The following is a 13,476-nucleotide window of genomic DNA, read 5'->3' as shown; positions in this document are numbered from 1 at the left end:
GATCCTCCCTTCAGGATTGGAATTGGTGTGACCTCGGTTTAACCTTTCACCTCACCTCATGTCAGAAATAGACTTGCACCCCAAAATGGAAACTCAGGAGTGTGAAAGCACAGCTACACTCGAAAGATGAACAGCAGGGACAATCAAACAAGGTTGCAATTAACATGAAAAAAACACATAAAACTCTTGAGTTGTAATACACAAATTTTTTTTGGCTAATGGATTGAAAACAATGAAGGTAGTCAGTCTCTCCAACAGATAGCTATATAGTGACGTTTAATCTGTCTGATTTACAAGCGTTTGTTTGTCAGGCCACACACCTATGCACATTAATTGGTTCACAGTGGCCATGTTCGAGCTAAAAATCAGATAATATTTATCTACTCCTTGGACCAGATTCTGTATGCTATTGTCTACCAGTTACAACAACTACATCTTCTTTCACTAAAGTGAAAAATACTTTTACTTACATAGCTTACAAAATTGTAATTTATATAGTCGACTAAAGAAATCAGACCTACTAGGCTATTATTAAACTGCTTCAGCTTCTGTTCAGCTTAAATTCTACATCTAACACATCTCCCACTTCCATAAAAAAATATATTTTAGACGGCTGAAGCAAGCACACATATTTAAATAAAATCATATTTTCAGATCATTACAGATGTAGGATCTTAATTTGATCACTCTGTTGCATGATAATTTTTTGTGCAATGAAGGCAATTTAAAATGTGTAATGTATTTGAGGTTTAAAAAGGCTTCTGAAGTTTGTAATTTCCACTTTGAAATTTCAGACTTGATTTTCCCTTACGAAAAATGTATCAATCCCTACAAAAATCCATTAATTATAATCCACATAAAAATTCAAATTTCCTGTTGCTGCAGGATTATTATCCTGCTGTAGCAAACTGGCTCAAATTAAGATCCTACATCTGTATGCAATTACTGTAATCATGTCTACATATGTTCATATCAAAGATCCTTTCTGTGTCAATGAAAGTATCTTCACAGATGGTCCAAAACCAAAATGGATCCCATGCTGAAATCCAAGCCCAGGATAGAGGGGCTGAGTGAATGTGGTCTGGACTCTGTGGAGGAGGGTCATTGTATCAGAAACGCTGTAAAAGGACAGAGTACCTGCCTTGTGATCCAGGTACACTCCTACTCTAGAGGAGTAGGGGACACGTATGACAGTCTTTTTATCATTGTGGTAGAAAGAACAGCCAGCGTGAGAGCAGATTAAACACCAGGATTGATCATTCTGTCCAAACAAACACTCCCCTCTGCATTTCCTGCTGATGCCTTTATATGAGACAGCTATATAAACCCCAAACCCTCTCCACTCAACCTCCCAGTAGCAGGCTCCAGACAGACCCTCGCTACATAGCACCTGTGGGTCTGAGGTAAATCTGTCTGGATGGTCAGGATAGGACTGGAACCTAGAACTCCATGTCACCTTTCTATTCCCCTCAGATAGACACAGACGGTTATGTGCTGTGTTGGGATCCAATGTAAGCTTACCCAGTCCAGGTACCTTGGCCATTTCCTTCTTAAATACATCTTCTAGTCGCTTTTTCAGCCCAGAGAGTGATTTCTTTACACCCTCAAAGGAGACGCATTGATTGACGGTGATGATGGTCTCAGATCTAGGAGGGACAGAGAGAGACTGGAAACTCTGGAGGAAATGGATATGATCCTCTGTGTTTGAGAGCTGCTCCAGCTCAGCGTCTCTCCTCCTCAGCTCAGCAACGTCCTGCTTCAATTGCTCCAGGAGTCCTTCAGCCCGAATCACTTCAATCTTCTCCTGGGCTCTGATCAGCTCCTTCACCTCAGAGCAACTTTGTTCAATGGAGCGGATCAGCTCAGTAAAGATCCTCTCACTGTCCTCTATCGCTGCCTGAACAGAGAGCTTGAGTGACTTCATAGACTGTCTTACCTCCTGCATCTCCTTCTCTCTCTTCTGGATTCTCTGCTGGGATTTCTGCCTTTTCTCCTCCAACTGCCTCTGTTTCTCAGTCCTTTCTGCTGTAGCTGAGACTGTATCATGGCCTTTATGTTCATCTAATAAACACTGATAACAGATAAACTGCTGATCGGTGCGGCAGTAAACCTCTAACAGTTTGTCATGACGAGAGCAGATCTTCTCTTGTAGTTGTGTGGAGGCTTTGATCAGCTTGTGCTTCTTAAAAGCACGAGATTCATAGTGAGGCTGGAGGTGAGTCTCACAGTAAGAGGCCAGACACACCAGACAGGACTTGATGGCTTTGAGTTTTCTCCCAGCGCAGAAGTCACACTCCACATCTCCAGGTCCAGCATAATAGTGAGCTGGAGATGCAGCTTGAAGTCCTGTCTTCAGTTTCTCCACTAATTCAGCCAGCAGAGTATTTTTCTTTAGAACTGGCCTAGGAATAAAGCTTTCCTTGCACAGTTGGCAGCTGTAGACACCCTTCTGATCATCCTGATCCCAGTAAGCCTTAATACAGCCCATACAGTAGCTGTGTCCACAGGGAATAGTCACTGGATCCCTCTGTGTATCCAGACAAATCGAACAACTGATCGAGTCCATAGCTTCTGCCACTTTGCTGCACTCACTTCCTGGTTCTGTGTGTATGTGCACTCTGTACCTGTAGAGGGTGTGGTGTTGGATAGAAGCCAGGAAGTTGTAGTGTCGAGTCAATGCTGCTAATTATTGCTGTGAAACAAAGAGTCCGCTTACACTGTACTTTGATTATACGTTTTATTTATATCACAAGATTTCAGCATAAGTTTACAGACGCCTGCAGTGTCTGGAGAACAGTGTCCAAAAATAATATGTCTGTTCTAACGTCCTTTGTCTCTAGCCTATACTTATAAGGTATGCAAAAATATGGGTGGCTCCCTCTACTGTCCAATCACCTGTCTCCAACGAACAGGGGTGTCACTACAAAATGGCTCCCTCTACTTTAAACATTCTCTCAGGTTCCACTTGAAACCTTATCAAATCATAATCCTTAATACACTACAAAGTGATTAGCTCTGATTCTGATTGGAGAGACAAACCCCCCAATTCTACATTCAAAATTGCTTCTTCTTGTCTGTGGTAATAGAATAAATATGTTATTATTTTAAGCAAATATGGTACATCTGAGTTAGGGTGCTGAGTCAAGGCATCAGACCTAAGTCAACCAATGTCCCTGGAACATAAGCTATTGTTCAGCAGACCACAGACATCCAAGTCTTGGCCTGGTACATAAAGTATCTACAGCATTCTGCAGTCAAGACAAATATGTAGGGGCAAGTGTCATTATTACATCATGGGTCAACAAGACAACCCCTTACATAACAGCATCATGGTAAGTGTCATCTTGCTGACACTGACAATGGTTTGATACGCCAAAAATGGTTTCCTGTATACTATTTACACCAAATGAACAAGCATCTCAGATGACAAGTTGAGGAGACTAAATTACTTGGTGTTACCTTAGATTGTAAACTGTCATGGTCAAAACATATAGATAGATTCAATGGTTGTAAAGATGGGGAGAGGACAGACAACTATTATTTTAGTTGTTGTTTGTAGTTTATTAGGATTAACTGGGTCCCATGGTTTTAAAATAACGGTTCTGTTCTGGAACAGTATAGATCACTTCAGTTTTCGGTTTGGGTTCTGTTCCTCAATAATGTTGTTATTTTCCGGTTTTTCTGTTCTGTTCCCTGAACCGGTTCCAACACCTGATATATACGATAGATGCAGAAAAATGTTGCTTTCCCATCTAGTTTATTTTGCGATGCTGTTTTCCCATTAAATCAAGTGTATTGATCAGATGAATATACTTGGTGAGAAACCAGGCCGGCAAGTAGTGGTCAGAGAGCCTGTTCAAGTATTGTAGTCAGAGGTGTGTGTGTGTGTGTGTATTTTGATTTTATTAGGATCCCTATTAGCTGTTGTGAAAGCAGAAGCTACTCTTCCTGGGGTCCACACAAAACATGAAACAAGACATAATACAGAACATTAATTGACAAGAACAGCTCAAGGACAGAACTACATACTTGTAAATGTAAAAACGGCCCACATTTGTACCTACATATCAACACAAACACACAAAATATCTCGGTCAAATAGGGGAGAGGTGTTGTGCCGTGTGGTGTTGCTTTATCTGTTTTTTGAAACCAAGTTTGCTGTTCATTTGAGCAATATGAGATGGAAAGGGAGTTCCATGCAATTATGGGTCTATATAATACTGTAGGCGTTCTTGAATGTGTTATGGATTTGTGGACTGTGAAAAGACCCCTGATGGCATGTCTGGTGGGGTAAGTGTGTGTGTCAGAGCTGTGTATAAGTTGACAATGCAAAGAATTTTGAATTTTCAACACATTCATGTTTCTTATAAAAAGAAGAAGTGATGCAGTCAGTCTCTCCACAACTCTTAGCCAAGAGAGACTGGCATGCATAGTATTTATATTAGCCCTCTGATTACAATGAAGAGCATGACGTGTCGCTCTGTCCTGGGCCAGCTGCAGCTTAACTAGGTCTTTCCATGCAGCACTCGACCACATGACCGGACAATAATCAAGATAAGACAAAACTAGAGCCTGCAGGACTTGCTTTTTGGGTGTGGTGTCAAAAAAGCATCACTTTGTTATGGACAGACCTCTCCCCATCTTTACAACCTTTGAATCTATATGTTTTGACCATAACAGTTTACAATTTAAGGTAACACCAAGTAATTTAGTCTCCTCAACTGGTTCAACAGCCACACCATTCATTACCAGATTCAGCTGAGGTCTAGAATTTAGGGAATGATTTGTACCAAATACAAAGCTCTTAGTTTTAGAGATGTTCAGGACCAGTTTATTACTGGCCACCCATTCCAAAACGGACTGCAACTCCTTGTTAAGGGTTTCAGTGACTTCATTAGCTGTGGTTGCTGACACGTATATGGTTGAATCATCAGCATGGACACACAGGCTTTGTTTAATGTCAGTGGCAGGTCATTGGTAAAAAATAGAAAATAGTATGTATTTGTATTCATAAAAGCCCCGCGAACAATTTGATGACACTCGGATGTAATATAATTATAATAGGTAATATGTATTTTATCATAGTTCCAATAAATGCCAAAAGACGTGCACATTTTAAGAACAACAACAAATACTGTACTATAACATCCCCAGTAGAATTATGCATATGGCATAGTTATTGGTCAACATGGCATGTTCACAATAGAATTGAAGGCTATTTGTAGAATAATTCTACAATAAATAAAAATGATTACACTCAAAATAAAAGCCTATGCCTTTTCAAATTATATCCACTAGGGGCAGCAGAGTTTTAAATATGAATGTGTGTGAACACACTTGAACGAAGCAATATAAATTAAATTATAATTTGACATTTCTGTTTCAGATAGGCCTTTTGTTTACATTTCTATTTATATGTGTCACAATGCATCATCTGCTGCTGCTAAATCCATGTATCAAGAGAAAGCCATAAGAACTTTTAGCGAGTAGTGACATACTGACTTGATATTTTATTCATTAGGATTAGTCTGGAAACCCCTGAGCTGAGGTAAAGGCCATGTCAGCTTTGCTTGACAAAATCCTGCAAATAATTCTGCCAATCATCACAGTCATAAGAACGCAATTCCTTCATCAACATATCAACACCATTTCCTTTTTCACATTATTTTGGGTTTTCTCCCTCAGTCTCATTTTACATTTTAGTCATTTAGCAGACGCTCTTATCCAGAGTGACTTACAGTTAGTGAGTGCATACATGTTTTTTTTTTCATACTGGCCCCCCGTATGAAACAACCCTGGCGTTGCAAGCGCCATGCTCTACCAACTGAGCTCAACCATTCTGTTGAGTGAGTTCTCTTTATAAGGCTATTGTCATTTCATTTCCATTTCCTAGTTTTGATTAGATCAAATAATGAAGTAGACTAATACGATCTTTCCCAGATTTTGCCAACAACTTCACAGAGGAAGGAGATTGCTTCTATTGGTCTGTACTGTGTTTCCCATTATTCCAATGGTATGTATTGTATTGAAATGTTTTGATACAAAGTCACTAATGGCATTATGGCTTGACCATTACACCAGGGTTTCCCTAACTCAGTCCTGGTGCCCCACCTGGGTGCACGTTTTGGTTTTTGCCCTAGCACTACACAGCTGATTCAAATAATCAAAGCTTGATGATGAGTTGGTTATTTTAATCAGCTGTGTAGTTCTAGGGCAAAAACCAAAATGGCGGCCCCAGGACAGAGTTTAGGAAACCCTACACCACCCTCTTCCTGAGGTGTGCCACGGTGAGGACAGATCATTGGCAACTATGTTTGGAAATGTTGGTCTCATGTTAGATTATGATCTAATGGTAATCAGTCACATTGGAGGGAGATATTTGTATGATGATCGCAAAGGCCTGGGGAGGTTGGCCAGACTGACTGGTAACCCTAGCAAAATGTTTATGTAATGTCATTTCAACACTTTTTCAATTTGATCACAGCTTTGTCTGCTTGAAAACCTCTTGGGTGGTTTCTAGAACGCTCATAACATGTTATTACATTGGCTCCATAACCATAGAAGAACCCTTGTCCAAAGTTTCAAGGAGCATCCTTCATTGATTTTGATGGGTTTCATCATTTACATTTTAGTCATTTAGCAGACGCTCTTATCCAGAGCGACTTACAGTTAGTGAGTGCATACATTATTTTTTAATGTAGTTGACCCCCACCCCCAAAAAAAAGTAAGAATTCAAACGTTTTAAGTAAGAATACAAAATAAAATAATTTGGGCTGGTTTCCCACACATTAATTATAGTCCTGAACAAAAAATAATTCTAAAAGGAGATTCTCCATTAAACATGCTTTTTAGTGCACGACTAGGCCCTAATCTGCGTCTGGGAAACGGGTCCTTTTTTATCTGATAATTATCTCAAAGCAACACATCTCTCCGCACCCCTGTGCCATACTGCGCTATTGTCACCGTATTTCCTGTGATACAAAATATCACAGGAGACCGTAGTGGCTGTAACCCCTAAACCAGCATGGTTGGGTTGTTTGTGGCAGGTAGGAATGGGGCTCCCATAGTCAGGGTTCAAATCCACAATTTAGCAGCTAAAGCCTGTACAATGGAATGTGGGTGATGACACATTTTCCTCTTCGCACAATGGCTAGTAGTGACAATAAGGTACATTTTCATTTTGCACATAAACCAATACATTAAATAGGTGTGAGTTTAGCAGGCAGACATGACCAGGCTCTATACCAAATGACACAGTAGTTAAATTGCCTTGTTGGAATTTGCGACGTTAAAATGTGACTCACAAATGATCATTATAAATAATGTGACTCAGAGAGACCTGTCACGTTCGTTTACAGACGGGACGGACCAAGGCGCAGCGTGATATGCATTCATGTTTACTTACAGTGGGGGAAAAAAGTATTTAGTCAGCCACCAATTGTGCAAGTTCTCCCACTTAAAAAGATGAGAGAGGCCTGTAATTTTCATCATAGGTACACGTCAACTATGACAGACAAAATTAAAAAAAAAATCCAGAAAATCACATTGTAGGATTTTTTATGAATTTATTTGCAAATTATGGTGGAAAATAAGTATTTGGTCAATAACAAAAGTTTCTCAATACTTTGTTATATACCCTTTGTTGGCAATGACACAGGTCAAACGTTTTCTGTAAGTCTTCACAAGGTTTTCACACACTGTTGCTGGTATTTTGGCCCATTCCTCCATGCAGTTCTCCTCTAGAGCAGTGATGTTTTGGGGCTGTCGCTGGGCAACACGGACTTTCAACTCCCTCCAAAGATTTTCTATGGGGTTGAGATCTGGAGACTGGCTAGGCCACTCCAGGAACTTTAAATGCTTCTTACGAAGCCACTCCTTCGTTGCCCGGGCGGTGTGTTTGGGATCATTGTCATGCTGAAAGACCCAGCCACGTTTCATCTTCAATGCCCTTGCTGATGGAAGGAGGTTTTCACTCAAAATCTCACGATACATGGCCCCATTCATTCTTTCCTTTACACGGATCAGTCGTCCTGGTCCCTTTGCAGAAAAAACAGCCCCAAAGCATGATGTTTCCACCCCCATGCTTCACAGTAGGTATGGTGTTCTTTGGATGCAACTCAGCATTCGTTGTCCTCCAAACACGACGAGTTGAGTTTTTACCAAAAAGATCCCAACCCTCTTCTGGATCATCCAAATGCACTCTAGCAAACTTCAGACGGGCCTGGACATGTACTGGCTTAAGCAGGGGGACACGTCTGGCACTGCAGGATTTGAGTCCCTGGGGGCGTAGTGTGTTACTGATGGTAGGCTTTGTTACTTTGGTCCCAGCTCTCTGCAGGTCATTCACTAGGTCCCCCTGTGTGGTTCTGGGATTTTTGCTCACCGTTCTTGTGATCATTTTGACCCCACGGGGTGAGATTTTGCATGGAGCCCCAGATCGAGGGAGATTATCAGTGGTCTTGTATGTCTTCCATTTCCTAATAATTGCTCCCACAGTTGATTTCTTCAAACCAAGCTGATTACCTATTGCAGATTCAGTCTTCCCAGCCTGGTGCAGGTCTACAATTTTGTTTCTGGTGTCCTTTGACAGCTCTTTGGTCTTGGCCATAGTGGAGTTTGGAGTGTGTCTTTTATACTGATAACAAGTTCAAACAGGTGCCATTAATACAGGTAACGAGTGCAGGACAGAGGAGCCTCTTAAAGAAGAAGTTACAGGTCTGTGAGAGCCAGAAATCTTGCTTGTTTGTAGGTGACCAAATACTTATTTTCCACGATAATTTGCAAATAAATTCATAAAAAATCCTACAATGTGATTTTCTGGATTTTTTTCTTCTCAATTTGTCTGTCATAGTTGACGTGTACCTATGATGAAAATTACAGGCCTCTCTCATCTTTTTAAGTGGGAGAACTTGCACAATTGGTGGCTGACTAAATACTATTTTTCCCCACTGTATATTAATAAACAACCAACAAATGAAAAGAAACGTGAAGTCCAAGGTAGACAAACAACATACCTCACACGGAACAAGATCCCACAACACACTAGTGCCAATAGGCTGCCTAAGTATGGTCCCCAATCAGAGACAACGAGCTACAGCTGCCTCTGATTGGGAACCACCCCAGCCAACATAGATCTACACATAATAGATCTAAACATAGAAAATCAACATAGCAAAACACAACACAGAAAATACACACCCTGAATCAACAAATACGAGGGCGTGACAAAGGTGCGGACTCCGACCGCGCCACATAAACATAACAGGGTAGGGGCCGGGTGGGCATTCCACCTCGGAGGCGGATCCGGCTCCGGGCGTGACCACCACTTACTCTCCACCTCCCTGTTGCGCCCCTGGTATGGTCTGGACCTCAGCGCGCTGCTTCCCCTCTCCTTCCTCCCACGAAGTACCAAGCCCTGTCTGGACCCTGGTGTGGGAGACCCCGAACCTGGAGAGGGGCTGACGTCTGGGTCTGGACTGGAGCCGCTGACCGGAGCTGGATCAGGCACCGGTGGAGCGAACTGCTCTGGCTCTGGAGTGGAGCCGCTGACCGGAGCTGGACTGGACCCCGGTGGAGCGGATTGCTCTGGCTCCGGAGTGGATCCGCTGACCGGAGCTGGACTGGACCCCGGTGGAGCGGATTGCTCTGGCTCCGGAGTGGAGCAGCTGACCGGTGCCGGACCAGGCACCGGTGGGACAGGCACGGGCCGTGCTGGACTGGACACACGCACCACTGGCTTGGTGCGAGGAGCAGGAACAGGCCGGACCGGGCTGGCGACGCGCACCACTGGCTTGGTGCGAGGGGCAGGAACAGGCCGGGCCGGGCTGGCGACGCGCACCACTGGCTTGATGCGAGGAGCAGGAACGGGCCGGACCATACTGGGAACACGCACCACTGGCTTAGTGCGGGAAGCAGGAACGGGTCGGGCCGTACTGGGAACACGCACCACTGGCTTAGTGCGGGGAGCAGGAACGGGCCGGACCGGACTGGCGACACGCACCACTTGCTTGGTGAGAGGAGCGGGACTGTGTTCCTTTATTAACCCCCGCTCCTTCTGCTGCCGAACCAGCTCCTCTCGACGTGCCTCTACTCTTTCCTTCTCCCTTTTAGCCTCCTGTAGCGCCTCCCTCTGACCTAATAACTCCTGCTCCCTCTGAACCAATAGCCCCCGTAACATGGTGGCCTCCTCTCCTAACCTGCAGATCCGCCCTGTCGCTGCCTCCTGCTGCCTCGTCGTCCACACCGTGTGCCCCCCCAAAAAATTTCTTGGGGTTGCCTCTCGGGTCTCCGTCGTCGGCACTCCTCTTCCCGTGAGGACTCCTCCGGGAGCCCCCACGAGTTAGGGAACAGACACTCGTCGTCGTCGTCATCCTCCGACTCCTCAGTGTAGTACTGTTCCCACTCCTCTTCCCAAGGTTGTAGGGACCCAATCCGAAACACAACCGGGTGCAGTGGTCGGGGCTCTTCTCTATCGCTCCCCGACCACCCCTTTAGCCCCCCAACATTTTTTTCTTGGGGCTGCTTCTCGGGCCTCCTCCTCGGCCGGCTTCCGTGTTGCCGTCGTTCCTCTCCTGCCTAGGCATTTACCTTCGCCCATGGCCCTTTCCCCGCGAATATCTCCTCCCATGACCACAATTTGCCCACCTGTGACATCGCTACTCGCTCTTCCTGGGCACGCTGCTTGGTCCTCGTTTGGTGGGATCTTCTGTCACGTTCGTTTACAGACGGGACGGACCAAGGCGCAGTGGGATATGCATTCATGTTTATTTATATTAATAAACAACCGACAAAACAACAAATGAAACGAACCGTAAAGTCCAAGGTAGACAAACAACATACCTCACACGGAACAAGTTCCCACAACTAACTAGTGCCAATTGGCTGCCTAAGTATGGTCCCCAATCAGAGACAACGAGCTACAGCTGCCTCTGATTGGGAACCACACCGGCCAACATAGATCTACACATACTAGATCTAAACATAGAAAATCAACATAGCAAAACACAGCACAGAAAATACACACCCTGACTCAACAAATACGAGTCCCCAGAGTCAGGGTGTGACAAGACCAGCTGCTATTACTCATAACAGATTAAATTCATATGAAAATATTTTAATCCGAGACAACAATCAGGAGAAAATACAACAATTCTACGATAGAAACTATAATAAAAAGTTTGTGGGTATGAATCTGTTCATCAATTCTATGAATTCCGGGGAAACATTTTCCTGTGGCTCAGTTCGTAGAGCATGGCGTTGTGGGTTTGATATTTGATGAAAAGTATGAAAATGTATGCACTCACTACTGTACTGTACCTGGATAAGAGTGTCTAATAAATTATGTAAATGTAGTTCTCACTTATCAGCAAATCAGTTTGATGTTTCTCTGAAGTTCCTTGTTTCAGCAAAATGTTTATCTGGATCTCAATGTTTTCAGGGGCAACAGGGGTGTAGTCTTGTTTGACAATCTTCTTCAGCAACAAAATAGCTCACTGTACAATATATCCTGCAAACAGACACATACACACACACAAACACATACACACAAACACACAGAAACACATACAGTGGGGAGAACAAGTATTTGATACACTGCCGATTTTGCAAGTTTTCCTACTTACAAAGCATGTAGAGGTCTGTAATTTATCATAGGTACACTTCAACTGTGAGAGACGGAATCTACAACAAAAATCCAGAAAATCACATTGTATGATTTTTAAGTAATTAATTTGCATTTTATTGCATGACATAAGTATTTGATACATCAGAAAAGCAGAACTTAATATTTGGTACAGAAACCTTTGTTTGCAATTACAGAGACCATACGTTTCCTGTAGGTCTTGACCAGGTTTGCACACACTGCAGCAGGGATTTTGTCCCACTCCTCCATACAGACCTTCTCCAGATCCTTCAGGTTTCGGGGCTGTCGCTGGGCAATACAGACTTTCAGCTCCCTCCAAAGATGTTCTATTGGGTTCAGGTCTGGAGACTGCCTAGGCCACTCCAGGACCTTGAGATGCTTCTTACAGAGCCACTCCTTAGTTGCCCTGGCTGTGTGTTTCGGGTCGTTGTCATGCTGGAAGACCCAGCCACGACCCATCTTCAATGCTCTTACTGAGGGAAGGAGGTTGTTGGCCAAGATCTCACGATACATGGCCCCATCCATCCTCCCCTCAATACGGTGCAGTCGTCCTGTCCCCTTTGCAGAAAAGCATCCCCAAAGAATGATGTTTCCACCTCCATGCTTCACGGTTGGGATGGTGATCTTGGGGTTGTACTCATCCTTCTTCTTCCTCCAAACACGGCGAGTGGAGTTTAGACCAAAAAGCTCTACTTTTGGCTCATCAGACCACATTACCTTCTCCCATTCCTCCTCTGGATCATGCAGATGGTCATTGGCAAACTTCAGACGGGCCTGGACATGCGCTGACTTGAGCAGGGGGACCTTGCGTGCGCTGCAGGATTTTAATCCATGACAGCGTAGTGTGTTACTAATGGTTTTCTTTGAGACTGTGGTCCCAGCTCTCTTCAGGTCATTGACCAGGTCCTGCCGTGTAGTTCTGGGCTGATCCCTCACCTTCCTCATGATCATTGATGCCCCACGAGGTGAGATCTTGCATGGAGCCCCAGACTGAGGGTGATTGACCGTCATCTTGAACTTCTTCCATTTTCTAATAATTGCGCCAACAGTTGTTGCCTTCTCACCAAGCTGCTTGCCTTTTGTCCTGTAGCCCATCCCAGCCTTGTGCAGGTCTACAATTTTATCCCTGATGTCTTTACACAGCTCTCTGGTCTTAGCCATTGTGAAGAGGTTGGAGTCTGTTTGATTGAGTGTGTGGACAGGTGTCTTTTATACAGGTAACGAGTTCAAACAGGTGCAGTTAATACAGGTAATGAATGGAGAACAGGAGGGCTTCTTAAAGAAAAACTAACAGGTCTGTGAGAGCCGGAATTCTTACTGGTTGGTAGGTGATCAAATGCTTATGTCATGCAATAAAATGCAAATTAATTACTTAAAAATCATACAATGTGATTTTCTGGATTTTGGTTTTAGATTCCGTCTCTCACAGTTGAAGTGTACCTATGATAAAAATTACAGACCTCTACATGCTTTGTAAGTAGGAAAACCTGCCAAATCGGCAGTGTATCAAATACTTGTTCTCCCCACTGTATCTGTTACACATTACAGACATCTGCAAGATGCTAATCCAGGAATCCACTTTTCTGGCACTCGTTTCTGTAGCAGAACATTTCAAGCAACCTACTCAGATACCTTTGATACTCTACCAGATTGAGTAACTTATAAACATCTATCCTATCATTGCTATGTGGATGACACTCAACCACTCGCTGTTGGCTGGGCTCCCCGCTTCTGCCATCAAACACAGCAACTTATCCAGAACACCGCAGACCGCCTTGTGTTCAACCTTCCCAAGTTCTCCCATGTCATCCCGCTCCTCCGCACACTCCACTGGC

General features: G+C 43.8%; 1 protein-coding gene across 1 annotated transcript; it reads right to left on the bottom strand.

Annotated features, from left to right (window-relative positions):
* Positions 1-967: 967 nt before the first annotated feature.
* LOC121552523 (tripartite motif-containing protein 16-like) lies at positions 968-3,295 on the bottom strand. The gene is made up of 2 exons (XM_045211171.1): positions 3,291-3,295; positions 968-2,624 (listed from the first exon to the last, which is right to left on the bottom strand). The coding sequence occupies exons 1-2, from the start codon at positions 3,293-3,295 to the stop codon at positions 968-970; spliced, it is 1,662 nt and encodes a 553-aa protein (XP_045067106.1).
* Between the last annotated feature and the right edge of the window lie 10,181 nt (positions 3,296-13,476).

This window comes from Coregonus clupeaformis, chromosome 36 (genome assembly GCF_020615455.1).
Source record: "Coregonus clupeaformis isolate EN_2021a chromosome 36, ASM2061545v1, whole genome shotgun sequence".
Classification (NCBI taxonomy): domain Eukaryota; kingdom Metazoa; phylum Chordata; class Actinopteri; order Salmoniformes; family Salmonidae; genus Coregonus; species Coregonus clupeaformis.
Note: the sequence above shows the minus strand (reverse complement) of the source record. Positions and strands in the feature narration are given on the sequence as shown.